At 38.5% G+C, this 17,787-nt stretch overlaps 1 protein-coding gene across 3 annotated transcripts in view; it reads right to left on the bottom strand.

Moving 5' to 3' along the window:
- Nucleotides 1-1,584: 1,584 nt before the first annotated feature.
- Matn4 (matrilin 4) overlaps nt 1,585-17,787 on the bottom strand; it is a 40,832-nt gene continuing 24,629 nt past the window's right edge. For all 3 annotated transcript variants that reach the window (XM_087197819.1, XM_087197822.1, XM_087197820.1), the window contains one exon: nt 1,585-17,664. In XM_087197819.1, coding sequence (XP_087053945.1) covers nt 17,630-17,664 — 35 coding nt within the window. In that variant the 3' untranslated portion in view covers nt 1,585-17,629. The remainder of the gene's footprint in view (nt 17,665-17,787) is intronic.

The raw sequence follows: 17,787 nt of genomic DNA, 5'->3' as shown, positions 1-17,787 counted from the left end.
GCACACATGTCTGATCCTGTACACAGAAGTGAGAAGGCTTCCTAAAGGTAGATCACGGCCAGAGTCTTTGAGTTATATGAGAAGCTCCAGAGATTTCTTGTATAGAAGCAACCACCACTGGCAGCACATTTCAGTGACACGCAGTGGGTCACAGAACATGCTTACTCATGTGACATATTCACCCTGCTCATTGAACTCAGCCTGTCACTTCCAAGGAGAACAATTGCGTTCAAGGTGGCAGATAGCATCATGGTTCCATTCAAAGCCAAACTGAATGGGGGAACAAGTGAACACTGGGATTGTTGACATGTTTCAAACATTAGCAGAGATTTTGAAAGAAACCAGACCAAGGCCTTCTTTCTCCTAGCTGATGCATGATCGACTATCTCGGCTTTTGAAAGAATTTGAACATTACTTTCCAACATAAAAGACCCCTGAATTGGGAAGGAATGGATCCACAAACCATTTGTGAATAAGCCAGATGAGCTGACTTTGTGCTAGAAGATCAACTGCTTAACATTGCAAGTGATGGTGGCTTAAAAGTATGTTTGAAAGCCAAACATGGTGGTGCACACCTGTTATCCCAGCACTTGGGAGGCTGAGGCAGGAGGATCACGGCAAGGTCGAGGCCAGCTGGAATTACACAGTGAGACCCTGTCTCAGAAAACAACCAAAAAAGTTATGTTTGAGACAACTTCCATTCTCTACATATTCTAGATTAAAGTGAAGGTGGGATACCCTGAGATTGCCACAGAAGCACTGAAAAGCCTGCTTCCATTTCCAACCTCCTATCTTTGTGAAGTGGGGTATTGTGCAGTGGCAGAAATCAAAACGAGGTTACAGAGTAGACTAGGCATAAGCAACATACTCGGGTGCTACTGTCTCCCATGCTCCCAGATGAGAGATACCGACATTGCAAGAAAGCAAACTTAGGGCTCCCACTGATTCTGCATTATGGTGAGCTGTGTAACTGTTTCACCACATTTTAAATAATAATAGAAATAGAAATAAAGGGCACGATAAATGTAATGGGCTTCAATCATATACTACCACTCCCAGCCCATGGAAAAATTGTCTTCTATGAAACCAGTCACTGGCACCAAAAAGACTGGGGACCACTGAAATATCAGATACCAGAGAGAGACATACAAAGCACAGTCCCTGTTCTGTTTTTTAGTTTCTAAAACAGGTAGGGATAGGAAACATATTTTTCTTGTAAGCTTGATTTTAAAAAATGAACACATTTTGTGAATGAACACAATTCAGTTTTTAAAGGGAAGGATTTAACTTCCAAATGAAGACATCTTAAATTTTTTTCCTTTTATGAAGGGAAAGATTTAACCACAGGGCATTGGGTTAGTTTTCTTTAAAAGGAGCGTTAAATGAGTGTATAACACCCACATTTATTTTTTTAGTAGTATTTATATTATTTATTTTAATTTTATGAGTTTTATTATATTATATAATTTATACTTAACAGAAAAATAAAATATCCATTAAAATAAAATATTAAAATTTTAATATGTAATGAGTGTTTAGAATAAACATCAACATTTTCAACATCAACTATTTATTTGCCTACAATATCTAAAACATAACAACAGAAATAAATTCCTATATCCACTAGACTGAAAATATAAGTAAAATCTACCCTAAAATAACCTTTAATTCAATTATCACATCTAAGGCAGTCTTCACACATGACAACAGCATGTTCCATACACAAGTGTTGCTTACTTACACTGAGAGCATGTTTGTTTTGCTTTCTTGGCTTTTGTGGCAGGACATACTTGTCATTCCTCTGCTCTCCCTGTTTTGTCAGGAGGTTCCTAGTATATTATATAATGTGCACTTAGCAGGAAAATAAATAATCAATGAAATAAAATATTAAAGATGTACTGTATGCAGTAAACATCAACATTTTCTACACCAACTGTTTGCTTATTAAATCTAAAAAATAACAACAGGAGCCAGGGATTCAGCTCAGTGTTTCCGCCGCCTGCCTTGCAAGCGCAAGGTCCTGAATTTGATCCCCGGTACCAAAAAATTAAAAAAAGATTAAAAAAGATTAAAAATAACAACAGAAATAAATTCCTATATGAATTACACTGAAAATACAAATAAAGCTCTACCCCAGAAATAATCTTTGGTTCAATTATCACACGTATGGCAGACTTCACACATGACAACAGCACATTCTAAGCACAAGTATCAATTACACTGACAGCAGGTGTGTGTTGTTGTCCTGTCTTCTTTGCTAGGACACACTTGACATCTTGCTGCTCTTCCTGTTCTCTTAGGAGGTTCTTTTGATGTTTCACCTGTCTATTCACTAAGTCTCCTCCAGAATTCTTTTGTGGAGTGCTTTGGGCAGATGCATAACTGTTCTTCCACTGTTGTAATCAATCATTTATCAATTCCAGTCTCAATCCTCTAAGAAAATTTCTCTGTGATGTTTTGTGCTTGTCATTTTCTTAACTGTGAAACTATTTATGTCCGGCATGATTAGGATCGAATAAAACTCAACCACTGGCCAACATTTTGTGTTTTGAGTGACATCATAGTTGCTGCATAACTCATCAACAATATCTACTCTGCCTTTCATTTTGTTGTAAAATGTGACCATTTCTGGCTTCATTTGTGTTGAGGATTCACTATCAATCTTTTTTTTTTCAAGACAGGGTCTCACTATGCAGTCCAGGCTAGCCTTGAACTCACCATGTAGCACAAGCTGACCTTGAACTCCCAGGATCCTCCTGCCTCAGCCTCCCCATTGCTGGAATCACAAGCATGCACCACCATGATTGGCTTCACTATCAATCTTATCATCTTAGTGTAACATTGACAGTATCAATACTACTTGGTTTTTCCTCACCATAATGTGGTCCAGGCTAGCCTGGAACTCACTATGTAGCACAGGCTGATGTCTAACTCAAGGATCCTCCTGCCTCAGCCTTCTGAGTGCTGGGATTAGAGGGATGCAACACCACACCTGGCTTCTGTCAATCTTATCATCATGTTGTCAAGTTGACAGTATCAATACTACTTTATTTTTCTTCATCATATATGAGGCCAATGTTATTTCTTTCTGAAATCCAAAGATTATACCCATGTCTCTCACCATGCACTAAACTAAAATCAAAATAGATCAAAGATCTAAATATTAAAACAGAAACACTAAATTGGGTGGAAGAGAGAAGAAATAGAACTCTTGAGGACATAGGTGTAGGCAAAGACTTCATGAAGAAGACCCTGATCACACAGGAAATAGTACAAAGAATCAACAACTGGGATCTCATGTTTTTTGCATACCAAAAAAATCACCAACAGAGTGAAAAGGCAACCCACAAAATAGGAAAAAATTTTGTTCCTCAGACAAAAGACTAATATCTAGAACATATAAAAAATTGAAAAAATGGACTGAGGATTTAGCTCAGTGGTTCCGTCGCCTGCCTCGTAAGTGCAAGGACCAGAGTTCAATCCCCAGTACCAAAAAAAAAATTTTTTTTTGAAAAAATCAGACCCCCCAAATTTGAAGATCCCAATCCAAATCTAAGCATCGTAAATGAATACACATTTCTCAGATGAAGAAGTAAGTACAAATGGCAAATAAATATATGAAAAAAATGTTCAACATCACTGGTCATTTGAGAAATGGAAATTACACAATGCTGTGATTCCATCTCACTCCAGAAAGGATAGCTATGATCAAAAAAATCAACCAATAACAACTGCTGGTGGAACTATGGAGAAAAAGAAACCCTTCTCTACTGTTGGTGGGAGTGCAGACTGGTGCAATCACTCTGGAAATCAGTATGGAGATTCCTCAAAAAACTAGGATTAGAGGTCCCATTTGACCCAGATATTCCTCCTCAGGGTATCTTCCTGAAAGAATTAAAAGCATCTTACCATACCAATATATGTACACCCATTTTTATAGCAGCCCAGTTTGTAATAGATAAATCTTGGAAATAACTCAAATTCCCATCAACCAGTGAGTGGATTAAAAAGATGTGGGGTTTTTTTTATACAATGGAGTACTACTCAGCCTTAAAGAAGGATAAACTTGAGACATTTCTAGGTAAATGGATGCACCTTGAGACTATACTCTAAAGTAAAATAAATCAGACACATGTGTAAATATTGTATTGTGTCTCTGATGTGAGAAACTGAAAGTGTAAATAAGGACCAAAATGTATAATAGGTATTGTGAAGCAGAAAGAAATTGTCCAAAAGGAAAGGGGAACTAGGGAGGTGGGAGAAGGAAAGGAAAGAAGAAAAAAAAAAAGAAAAAAATGAGAAAAGAATGAAATGGAAACAAAACTTTGTTAAATAAGGAGGGGAAATGTATTGAAGGGAGAGGAGGGGAGCGAAATGGAAAAAAAGGAATCAAGACGTACCACGCACAGGTACAAATTCCCCACGATGTATGTGATCATTATGTATACCAAACTTGAACCAATAAAATTAATTTTAAAAATCTCAACACCACATCTGTCACTTCTCCATAAATCTTTTAGATTCTGATGATTAGAATGATTTCTTCTATGAAGGCTTTTAGTTCAGATAGTGAGATGTTGTGATAAATATATTTTTGAGTATTCCTATTGGTGCATATAGAATGTTTTACTTGTATTTCATTATTAGTGTATTTTACAGCATCTTGTAGCATATTATCCATTAGAAACAATTTCCAGCATTGAATCACAGTGCTGCCATTCCATCCAATAAGTTAAGAACCTAATAACATTTTCCAATCCACTTCTAACATTGGATCATTCATGTGTACATGACCATTTTGTAGCAGTTTGACTAGTTAAATATTTATTTACCCTACTGTTTTCTTCCTCATCTGAATCAAGGTCTTCATTCCATACATCTCTATTTGTCATATCTTGCTCTGTCTCACTGTTGCAACTTTTTGGCTAACATGATCCAAGTCATCATTGGTAGCCAAGTCAACTGATAACTCACCTTAAACCCTTAAACATCCTCCCAAAGTTGTAAAAGCAGATTTGCATGTGACATGGTACTGAATGGGGCTAATTCTACAGGAAAAATCAAAAGAAAACATTTAATAAAATAAATTATAAATGAGCAAAAATGCAACACAGAGTGAAAGATGAGTAAAACCTCACCTTTTGACAAAAATATAGACATCATCTTGCCATTCATCTGCAAGTAGGTGAACACAAAGACTGCTTCCTGTACTCCTCCAGTGCAGCTACTGAGATGCACAGCCAGCTACCATTACGCTAAAGTAAATATTTTCATTAGAAAAGTGTGGTGTGGGTCAGAGAAGTATGGCTGGCTGTCAGCCAACTAGAGGAACTGGGGTTAATTAATTACCATTTTGTTTTCTTTAATGATTAGAGCTTTATTCCAATTTTTAACTTCTTGAATTCAGAAAGGACAAAGAGAGAAGAGGGAACTGGTTGTATCTGACTGCTATTACAGCAGTACAATCCCAACGCTTCTCACAACTCTTGATAAATGAAATAAAATATCATCATGCCCATCTGTGTGCTAGCTTAGCCTCTGAATAGTGCCCAATAGAAATGCTAAATTGGATGTACAATAGCCACACTCTTAATTGAAGGTGGAATGAAGATTGGTGCAAGGAGAACCTGGAGCTCATCCTAAAGAAAAATAAATATCAGCCAATATTGATATTTATATAGTAGTTGGGTGCTCACTTCACAAACATCCTCATCACTGTGCAAAAAAAGAAACTTTTATTAACTATTTTTAGTGTCTTGAGGAATCTCCACACTGATTTCCACAGTGGTTGTATAAGTTTACATTCCCACCAATGATGCACAAGTGTTCCTTCTCAAAAGTCTAACCTCTGAACATGTGAGCTTTTGGAGGACATTCTAGACCATAAGAGCTGGGATTTCTCAGTGGGTTGGGAATGGATGTGGACTTCGTGCATAGAACCAAGCCCAGACTTGTATCATGGGCAGAGGTTTTCTAGAGATTATCCAGATAAGTAGATTTCAACCTACCAATGTCTTCCTTTCTTCTTTAGTGACCAATCTTCTTTCGAGATAAGTGCTTTTCAACCCTACCAATGCCTTTTTTTTAAATTCCCAATCTTTTGTCACATTCCCTTACTAACAAATTTGTGCCTGACTAAAAATAGAAATTCCATTCAACCCAACTATTCCCCTGCTAGTTATCCTCCTAAAAGTTAAAGACATCATATAAAGACAGTAAAAAAAAAAAAAACATTTTATATCGATTCTATTTTAAAGGGAGGGATTCAACTTACAAATAAAAACATCTTAACTTTTTCCTTTTGTGAAAGGAGATATTTAATTACCATTTTTGTTTTCTTTAATAGAGCTTTATTCAAATTTTTGATTTCTTTTTGAATTCAGAAAAGACAAAGAGAATTCTAGCATGCAAACCCAGGTTTACAGCAGCACAACTCATAATAGCTAAATCTTGAAAGCAGCCTATATTTTGATCAATGGATGAATGGATAAAGAAAATGTAACATTTATATACAATGGAGTACTACTCTGCCATAAAGAGGATAAACTTGAGTCATTTGTAGAAAAATGGATGTACCTTGAGACCATAACATTAAGCAAAACAAATCAGACACACAAGCTTAAGTATTTCCTGGTTTTCCTGGTAAGAAAAACTCAGAATATGAATAAAGACCAAAATAAAAGATAGATAATAGGGAGATAAGATCTTCTGCAAAAGGGAAGGTTACCCCAAAAGGGAAGGGAAGAGAGAGAGAAAGAAGTGGAAGGAGACAAAAAAAAGAAATGATATGTATTTGGTAGACACACCAACTCCCCGTGAGGAATATAATCACTGTATACTGAAAACACGTACTAATAAAAATAAGAATTAAAAATTTTAAAAGAGGATATGCAGGGGGCAATGGGCAGAAAAGCTACATAGGGAGCAAAGTGTTCATCTTCCAGGCCTGCATTTTTTTTCCTCTTTCTTTTCTCAGAATAGCCTTGAGATAACAACCTACTTTCATTTCCTAGGTCAGTCTCTATAACTCTTTAGACAAACATATTTCCCAGCAAGTTAAACATTACTCCACTTTTAATTAAAGAGTAAGATTGGAAAATCTTGACCCATACTTTGGTGCTATCTGACAACCATCAGATGGCTCAGGGTTTGCAAAACTAAGGAAAGGTACTGATTTGAGGGTTTCAGGGCCAGTGTTTGTCTTGTTCTTTTTCCTGAAATAGTTACTCCAGCAGTTAGTGTCATAGTTATCCAAACTCAGTTTTCTTTAGATTTTACAGCACTGGGTAAAGAAAAAAATAATAACTTTACAAGGGGCAGTTTGCAAAATAGAGACAATCCTCCCAAATAGGGTAATGCAAGACACAATGGTGCTTTTGTTATTACTGTTACAAGATCATTGTTAAAACAAAAAGCTGATGCTATGGCAGAATCTACAGATTCATTCACTCAACAACCATTTCAAATAACTTTTGGAGTAGTTCTCTGTTGCACAGATGCTAGACCACTAAAAGCTATATCCAGATCCCCTGAAAATAGGGTTATGGCCGTGACTTCGATCTTACCACTTAGATGCACTCTTGTAGTGTTGAACCAAGACAAAGTTAGGAGGGAAGCAGAGTACAGGGTACTGATTTTGCTGAGACATGCCATGGCAGCATGGTTCTCTAGCTGGTAACTTCCTGAACTGCTGTCACATCAGTGTAATTAAGGGAGGAATTTTTCCAGTGCTCAGTTTATAGGCTCCTCCTGTAGCCCTTTGAGTGATATTATAGGACACCTAATCCTGATAATATATCTATCACCTTTTGTTTTAACTAAGTTGTTCCTGGTTTTCCAACTGACCCTTAGCCAGTATAGAAGATAAGAGAGATACAAGGGATTCCCTAACTAAGATCAATCAGCCTGAGGCAGAACTGAACTTCAAAACTCTCTAGGATGTGGCTTCGTGCTCCTCACCCCCAGTAGCCTTCATTCTCAAGGATCCTGATCAGAGGGGTCAGATGTAAAAGAAATTCTTGGTGAGATCCTATGGGCCCCTATTTTAGTTGCCTCCTATATACCCCAATGGTGAAAGAGAGATTTTGACCCTGGGTTGTAAGAGTGGCACTTGATATCCATACTACACATATGAGACCAACAGCACATGTTCACCACCTGGGAGAGGAGAGCACTGAATGCCACATAGAACCATATGGGGTTGTACCTGGGAACAGAGTGAACAACCAGGGGCTGAGGGAGGCAGGACACATAGTATCAAAAGAATAAGCTGTCCCCTGGTGCCCACAGGAGGATATGATCAGATTGCTCGGATAATTCTACAGGCTGACAGGAAATAGGGATAAGCAAGAACAGCCTGGTCCCTTGATAAGGAGGTTGTTTGGCTAGGTTCTTTAACTTTATCCATGAGAACATAGTGGGGAGGGGAAGTTACGGTTAGAATAATCCAGGTTTCTATGACTTTATCAAATATCAAAGCATCACATAATATTGAATCTTAATTTTAGGTCTTGCATCACAGCACCTTGGGCAAAATTGTTGCGATGATGGAAGATAATGGAAGAAAGTGTTTAAAATAGAAATGCCAGGCAGATACCGCCCCCCACCAAGAGAAAACAGGAAGGTGTCCTACTATCAATGATGAGGCCAGCAGAGAGGGTGATAAGAAGTGAGTTACTTGAGGTCATTCTCACGGAAATACATGTCTTGCCCTATATGCTCTTGCAGTACTAGAAGGTGCCTTAGCACTGGCCTTTTTTTGCACAGTTGTCTGGGGGTTTGAGCATCATAAAGTGGCCTCTGGCACTTCCGGGCCTTCATCTAACAGAAAAGAGTAAGGCATCCTTGTCTTTATGCTTTTACCCCACCACTTCCTGTTGATGAAATAAACTCAGGGTTGCCTTCAGAAAAAAAGCAATCAACCTGTTGGCCAATGTCGAACTTCCCTAGCAATATAACTATTCTACTTCTGGTCTATTTTCTTCTGAGCACTGTCATGAACTCATAACCAAAGCCAACTGTCTTGTTGTACAGATGCTATTTTTTTTTTTTTGGTACCGGAGATCGAACTCGGATCCTTCCGCTTGCGCAGCAGGCAGTGAAACCACTGAGCTAAATCCCAGGCCCTCAGATGCTAATTTATTCACTCTGCTCCACACTTGGTGGATGCTTTTGATCTAATTGCTCACATATTTCTCCTATTCTGGAAAATTATCCCCATTACTTCTTTAAATATTCCCTCTCACCCTCTTTTACCTTTTTCTAGAATTCTAGTTGGATATATTTATATCTTCTTACTTCTCCATATCCATCTATTCTTGATTTATAACCTTCTGTTTTTACTTTTTAACCTCTCATTCCCCTTCTCTGGATGTTATTCCTTCTATCCCCTTCAAGGTCTTAACTTTCCTATTTCAAACTGGTATGGTTTGAATCAGACTATTTGCATTTTGTCTTGAATGAACTCATCTCTTTATTGTTAAGTTTATTGGCTGTCATTTCAAAGGGTTCTTAATCAAAATGTCTTATAAGACTGGGACTTTTCAGCACAATAAAATTAGTTTCATCTCTGTTGACTTAAACATAAAATTAAAATCAAGAGAGCATAACAATTAAGATAGTTGTACCAAGATCAGTATGCATTTCTTGGAAACATAAATCTTGCATGTTGTAACAAATAGAACAGGAAATGACTACAAAGTACCCAGGAGGAGTTTCTCTGTGCAGACAACCTGCCAGCTGGCTTTTTCATTTAATTCTGTAGACTGGAGAATGACGTGCCAGCGGAGCCTCCCTCAGGGTAAGTAATGGCATTAAAATAGACTTCACCACAGCCAATCATTTGTGTGTCAAGAGAGTTTAGGAAAAGGCACAGCATATATCTCCCTACATAGTGAGTTCAAGGCCAGCCTGGACTACATAGTGAGACCCTGTCTCAAAACACACAGACAAACAAGCAAATGGTTGATACTGCATCTTCAACACATATGAAGCCAGAAATGATCACAGAGTAGATGAAAGGCAGAGTAGATGTTGACAAATTATGCAGCAATTATGATGTCACTCAAAACACAAAGTATTGGCCAATGGTTGTGTTTTACTTGATCCTAAACATTCCAGGCATAAATAGTTTGGTAGATTACAAAGAAAATAACAAGCACAAAACATCACAGAGAAATTTTCTTAGCAGATTGAGATTGGAATTGATAAATGATCAATTGCAACAGTGGAAGAACAGTTACGCATTTTCCCAAAGAACTCCACAAAAGAATTCTGGAGCACAGACAAGAATTCCAGTGAACAGACGAGTGAAGCATCACAAGACCCTCCTAAGAGAACAGGAAGAGTTACAAGATGTCAAGTGTGTCCTAGCAAAGAAGACAGGACAACAACACACACGTGCTGTCAGTGTAATTGATACTTGCTCATAGAACATGCTGTTGTCATGTGTGAAGTCTGCCTTAGTTGTAATAATTGAAGCAAAGATTATTTCTGTGGTAGTTTTGTTTGTAATTTCAGCATAGTTCACATAGAATTTATTTCTGCTGTTATTTTTTAGATCTTGTAAGCAGGTAAACAGTTGATGTAGAAAATATTGATGTTTATTCTACACACTCATTACATATTAGAAATTTAATATTTTGTTGTATTGATATTTTATTTTACTATTAAGTACACATTGCTTACTATAATAAAACTCATAAAATTAATAGTTCATCAATAGAAGTAGTCCCCAAAAATAAACGTGGGCGTTACACATCCCCATAATGCACCTTTTCTAAAAATTTACCGTGATGCTCCCAGGGATACAATAAAACTTCTGTAAAAAAAAAAATCTCTGTGCTCCCCTCCACCTTTACTACCTCCTCCTATAAGAATGGATATGTGTTTGGATTTGGGGAAAATAAAAAATAAAAACAGATTTCTCACACAGGACTGGAGCCATGTGGTGATGAACAGACTTAAGGGCAGCCGGAAGTCTTTTGATTGGTCTCTACGTATCTTTTTTTTGGTACCAGGGATCGAACTCGGGTCCTTGCGCTTACAAGGCAGGCTGCGAAACCACTGAGCTAAATCCCCAGCCCATTATGTATCTTAATTATCTAGAACATTAGCCTTGTCGCTTTATTAAATTAACCAAAATTAGCCCTTGCTGGAGAAGAAGTGACTTTTTTTATTTTGTCAACTGACTAAAACTGCCTGCTTTCCTAGTTCCATACTGTATTACCTTATGCTTTCCTACTTTAGTTTGCAGATTTATCTAGAATGGACGATTTTTGTTTCCCTTCTCTGTGCCCAGCCTCCCTGAGCCACCTGTGGTTTTGTGGCCACCTCCTTCCAGCACCCAAGTACCCTGCAGGCCAGAATCAGATTTTACATTAGTAGTTCAAAGCTAAACTGACTAGGTTAAATAATTAGTTCTACGTTTAAAAACCATAATATGTTAGCAATAGAAGTAGCATTAAAGATCATCTAGGCCAAATCAACCATTTCTCATAGAAGGAAAACAAAGACTCTGAAAGAAAGGCCTTGCCCAAGTTATCTACTAAGTAATTACTGCCATGAGCACTCCCCAGGACTGTTCTGTACTTCCACACCCACTACCCAATATGGCGCCTGGAGGCTGAAGCCTCTCCAGTTTCCAGCACTTCCTTTAGTCTTGTTAACTCATGTAATTCTTCAAAAATCCCTATTATGTGCCAGCACTGTGCTCAACACTGGGGACACTACCATGAATAAGAAACACATAGATGTAATTGTAATTAACAAGTAGACTGTGGGCTTAGAATGCCTTGAATTCAAAGCCCAACTCTGCCATTTTTTTTCTGTGTGATCTTGGGGAAACCAGGAAACCTCTGTAACTTTTGGTAACCTATGTAAAACAGATCCAATCACATCCCTTATTTGGGACTACTGTGAGGAATAAATGACAAGACAATCATAAAGCACCCAGCTCAGTGTGTGGCACTTCTTGCTTGCCTGCAGCTCAAAGGAGATTTCAGGTTCTTCTGTCACCCGATGTCCTCATCTTTTGAGAGATCTTTCTCAGGCTGGTTGACCACCAGCCCAATCTTTCCTGTTCCTCTCCAAGTGTGCGGTTCTCTCTTTACTGGTTTAACAAATGCTGTCTTTGACTCTAACAGGAGCCCCTGTACTGTCTACCCCATTCTAACGGGAAGCTCAAAGACCTCAATTCTTGGGACCTTGACCTTGTTTCATTATGCAGTCTTGACCGAGTAGTGCCCCTTTCTGACCCTCAATTTCTCCATCTGTATAAAGAGTGAGCTGGGTTAGGTAAAGGTGAAAACCCCTCCTAGATTAAGAGATGGTGGGAGGGGGGAAGGGAAGTAAAAAGAATTCAGATGTGTTATGTACATGTACCAACTCCCCACGATGAATGTAATCATTATGTACTGCAAGCATGTTCTAATAAAAATATAAAAAATTAAAAAGAAAAAAGAAAGCCCCTGCTAGCACTGACATTCCTGGCGTTCCAGGAAATAGCATGCCCTCTGCTTCCCCCCAGCCTCCGAGTCAGGATTGCCAATCCAATGAAGGTGAGTCCCTGTGCACGTGGGCCTAGCTAGCCAGCTCCAGGTGTGTTACTTAAGAGGGAGGTAGGGGAGGGCTCTTTCTTAAAGAGAGTCATTATAACTATCTTCTGGTTCCACTTGGCTTTAAGACTCTAAAAGCTTTATCTGAGGTCCATGGATCCTACTAGATTCCTGAATACCAGGAAATAATATGTAAATATCATGTGCATTTTTCAGAGGAGTGAGTCCTTTGGAATCTCAAACTGGTTTGCCCTCCAAAAAAGGTCAAAGCCCATTCATGGGAGTCTAATTCACTTCTCTACCTCTTAGCCTCTGATCTCCTGTGTTGGATGCTCCTCTACTGTACCCCGACCTTCCCCTTCTTTTTTGCTCTGAGTTGTAACTATCTGTTGACCTATTTCTCCTGTACTAAACTGAGGGGCTGTATCAGTCTTTTTTACCTCTGTATTCCTAGTAATGTAACACATACTAATACACGGTAAGTACTCAGTGACTATGGAAGTTAACTTCATGAATGTAGAAACCTCTTGTATTTAGTTTATAACTTTATCTTACCTGAAGAGCACAGGACCCAACACATAATCAATTCTCAATGAACAGTAGAGGCAGAAAATAATTTCTGGACTGAAGAAATGAATGACATGAATGCACCCAGAAAGGAGCCATCCTACTCTCCATCTCTGCCCATCCCTGGGGCCACAAGACCAAGTCCAGGGATTTCTTGTTTTTCTTGTTCTTAATTAGGAAGAATCCTTTAAAAATGAAAAATTTTACTAGGCTGGGCTAGTGGGATCATGTATTCCCCCAGTAAGACTGGATAAGTGGCCAGGTGCTCTCATGGTAGTGATGGCCACAGTGAAGAAATGTCTGGTTTCTCATGGGTGAGAAAGATACAGAGAGGAGTGAAGACAAGGAAACATTAGATTATTTCAATCCTCCCTGATAATCAAGGGTTGACAGAAGTGACTATGACATCTCCTTCTACACAAAAGACAACTAACCAGGCAGCCCAACCACTCCCTCACTGGGGTTTTCCCACCTGAGCCATTCCTTCATTGCACTTTTGATTTTTTCCCACTGGTTAGATTTCCCATGATATGATTCGATGTAGACTAGTAAGGGCTGCTTCTCCTCAGAGAAATCCCCACAGAGGGGGACCTCTGGTCTCAGGGAAGAAGAGACTCACAGTCTGGGGCAAAGCATCACCTTTGGTAAAAGAAGGTAAAAGACAGGGAAATAGACTGATAATAAAAGAGCTTGAAAGCCTTCCTACCAACAACCCCCACCCCACCCCCAAATGATCAGAGAGGCAAGGCATTTCTGCCAACTCCCATGGGCCTAGGAGAAACATCTCACTTAGCACATCCCTCAAGGAGGAAGCTGCAGTCTATTGCGAGAGGTTGATTTTTGGATCTCTGACAAGACCTTGCAAAAGGATCACTAGAGATTAAACATCTGACAAGCAAGGCACAAGAGAAACCTGGGCGAGACAGGGATTCTAGAACTACTAAGCACAGCACAAATCTCTTTTGTTTTTTTAACTTTAAAAAATTGTCTTAGGATGTGTTTGCAGTACATACATTTTACAGTCATCTTGAGAAGTTGGTACATGTACATAATATAGCTTATTTCCTTTTGTAATCCCCTTCCCTCCTCCTTCCTCCCTCCTCCTCTAGTTCTCTTCCCCCCCTTTCATCCTTGTTGATATTGTTCATCTCAGTTCATGTTTATGGCACATAAGGCCCACATTCACTGAAGGTATTAGGACCTTATGCCTGGCGTAACTTCACTGTTCCTATTTTCCCATCCCCTCCCTCTCACTCCTAGCCCTTGGTCCCTGGGACCCCTTCTCATCTGCAAGAGATCACACAAATCATTTTTAAGCCTTATATAGGTATAATTTACCTTCAACAAAATGCGCAGATTCCAAATATATTGTTTAAAGAGCTTTGATAAATGTCCATACACACACATATCCAATGTCCCAACAAGATACAAAATATTTCCATTATCCCAGAGTATTTCCTTTGTGTTCACTTTAATCAATTTTACGACCCCCAACAATGCCAGTCCTAGGCAGCCACTGACTGCTTTCATCTACTATAGATCAGTTTTGACAGCTCTAAAATTTTAGATATATCAAAATCTGTTCTTCCATATCTCTACTGATGAGCCTTTGGATTATTTATAGTTTAGGACTATTCTGAGTAGAAATTTTGTGAACCTTCTCTTTATATCTTTCTATGGACATATACTTTTAGGGTTTGTGTCTAGATGTCCCCCCCAAAGTCTCATGCAGTCATAGGGCTTTTTCAGAGGTGACTGAATCTAGAGTGTGTGATGCTGGAATTAAGGGTGTGTGGTTACTAAATCAGTCCACTGATTGGTTTGGCACCACCCTAATCCCCATAGTCTGGATAAAATCAAAGGAGCAGAAAGCCACTGTTAAGGGTCCTTGTTGCTTTTGCTACCATGTGGGTGCCGTGAATTCTTTCTACTCTGCGACGCCCCTCTGCCGTGTGCCACTCTGCCTTGGAGCCAGCCGATTATGGACTGAAACCTCTACAAACTGTGAGCTAAATAAACTCTTTCCCCTTTAACTTTGAGTCTTGGGTATTTTGTCTCAACAAGAGAAAAGTAACTAATACATATATTCTCATTTCTTGAGTAAATAACTCAATAGTAGATAACTTATAGGATAGGTGTATATTTAACTGTATTATAAATTGCCAATTTTCCAAAGTGGTTGTACTATTTTTCATTTTCACCAGCAATGCATACAAATTCCAGTGGCTCCACATCCTTACCACATTTGATATTGTCAGTCTTTTTTGTCTTAGCTACTTTAGTGGGTATAAGGTGCTATCATTGTAGATCAAATGTTCTTTTTCTGGTAATTTATGATACTGAACACTTTTTCATGTGTTTGTTGGCTGTTCATATATCATCTTGTTCAAGTCCTGGTCATTTTTTGTCTTGCTTTTACTACTGAGTTATAGGTGCTCTTTATATATTTTTAGTAGATCTAAGGCTATGCATACTAACAAAAGTCCAAGTCAGGAATAGCTCAGGTGGAGAAACCCCAGTAGGAGTGGCTGGGCCACCCAGTTGTCTTTTGAGTAGAAAGAGATGTTGAAGTCTCTCCTGTTACCCCTTGATTATCAGAGATGAGTCAAAATATATATGTAAATGTTAGCATCTTTTGTCAGATGTATGCATCCATTTTCAGGTACCATACAGGTATTGTAAATATTTCTCCTTGTCCCAGTGACTGACTCACTTAATAGTTTCTCTTAAGCTCAGAAGTTTTTTTTATGTATGCATTTACTTACTTACTTTCTTATTTTGCAGTGCTGGTGATTAAGCTCAGGGCCTTGCACATCCTAGGCAAGCACTTACCACAGAGCTACACCTCCAGCCCTTGATACTCAGAAGTTTTAAATCTACAAATAATTTTCAAGGCTTCACTTCAGACTAATAAGTATCACCTCCAGGGACCATCTGTCTTTCCGTCCCAGTTACAAAGTACAGCCTCTGGGATCAGAACAACTTGGGGATTGAGTTTCATGTGCTGATTCTCATCTGATCCTCACAGTAATCTTATGAATTAAGTATTTTTATGGTCTCTGTGCACAGATGAGAAAACTGGGATGTAGAGATGTGTTCCCATGCCACAGTCCAAGGGACACTTAAAGGAAAAGTGAAGGTTTCTGTGACTACATCTACAATCAAAGGAAAGGATCACTGGAAGGGCACTGTCTGTAGTGTTCTTGAAGTAGATAATGGAAAGTAAGTTCAATTTGTCAACTTCATTGTGTGCCAGAAAGAGCAATAGTAAAAACAGTAACCATCATGAGTTAAGGAACAGGCTATTCTCAGATTTGAGAAGTGCTAATAAACCTCACAATTTTTGAGAATCCAGTGGAAATAAAAGAAAGGCTCAATGATATAAATGACTTACATATCAGACCAGTAGTGGGGGGGGGTAAAAGGTGACATTTGATTTAATTTTGAAAAAATCAAATGAAACATTTTTTACACCCAAATACCCTGCAAAGCATTTACACCTGTTCATTATAAGCACTTTACAATGTTATTCTAAACTCTTCATAAATATCAGCCAGCCACGGAAGCACACACCAGTAATCCCAACATTCTGGGAAATTGAGGGAAGAGGATCACAAATTTGACCCCAGCTTGGGCAACTTAGTGACTTAGCAAGACCTTGTCTCAAAATAAAATATAAAGAAAGCTGGGGATATATGTCAATGCAAAGACCTTGGGCTCTATCCCCAGTATCAAAATAATTAATTAACTAATTAATTAAATATCACTTTTATATCTATGTCAAATGTATGCCATGGTTTACTTAGCCAGTCTCCTACTATTGAATTATCATGTTTTTTTTTCAGTTTCCTTACAATAAATAACCCTGACATGAATATCATCTCACCATACACAAATGTTTCTCATGTTTTATGTATTTCCATTAGCCTACATTCCCTGTTATAGATGTTCACTTGGTCTTAGTCATAAGTCTGAGAAGCCATTCCTCAGATAGATGTTCAGAAGTGAAATTATTGTGTCAGTGAATGCCAATAGATGTAAATTTCTTAGTGCTTATTGCAACGTTGTTTTCCAGGAAAAATGTGCTAATTTGTACTCCCATCTGCATGTCTAAAACAGACTGAGCAACAATCTTGGTGACTAATTGGATTTTCCATGTGTTTTAGGAGTGCAAAGGGCAGGGAACAGGCTCCAGACCTCATACCTGAGTTCTGAGAACACTGGCCAGGGAGATATTTCCTGGAATAAATGATTAGGTTATGTGCCAGACAGAGATGTCTCTGGTAGTGGCCAAAATCCAAGACTTAATTTAGACTGACCTTGATTCTAGGCCTTCCTTTGTCATTTGCTAGTTGTGTCCCCAAGCAAGTTACTTTCCTCTTTCATCCTCCCTTTAACTCATCTGCAAATTGGATACAATACCTGTTTCTAGAGGATTATGAAGATCCAATGATATCATGTATGTTCTCACTCTGTTATACACTGAAAGTTCCTATCCGGACTTTTGTTTATCTGCTCTGCATCTGGCTGGTGAACTCAGTTCCTAGAACATAAATAGTCTCTGAGGAAGCTAATAAGATTAAGTTTGGGAACCAGAAGTGTTCAAGAATCAACTCTAGATCCCAGGGTAACTGTGACAAAGGCACAACATTTTCTGCTCTGAGAA

Source organism: Heterocephalus glaber, unplaced genomic scaffold, assembly GCF_053883595.1.
Source record: "Heterocephalus glaber isolate CG9 unplaced genomic scaffold, H.glaber_assembly_v1.0 deba00001673, whole genome shotgun sequence".
In the NCBI taxonomy this organism is placed as follows: Eukaryota; Metazoa; Chordata; class Mammalia; order Rodentia; family Bathyergidae; genus Heterocephalus; species Heterocephalus glaber.
The sequence above is the reverse complement of the archived record's forward strand: the minus strand, read 5'-3'. Positions and strand labels throughout refer to the sequence as shown.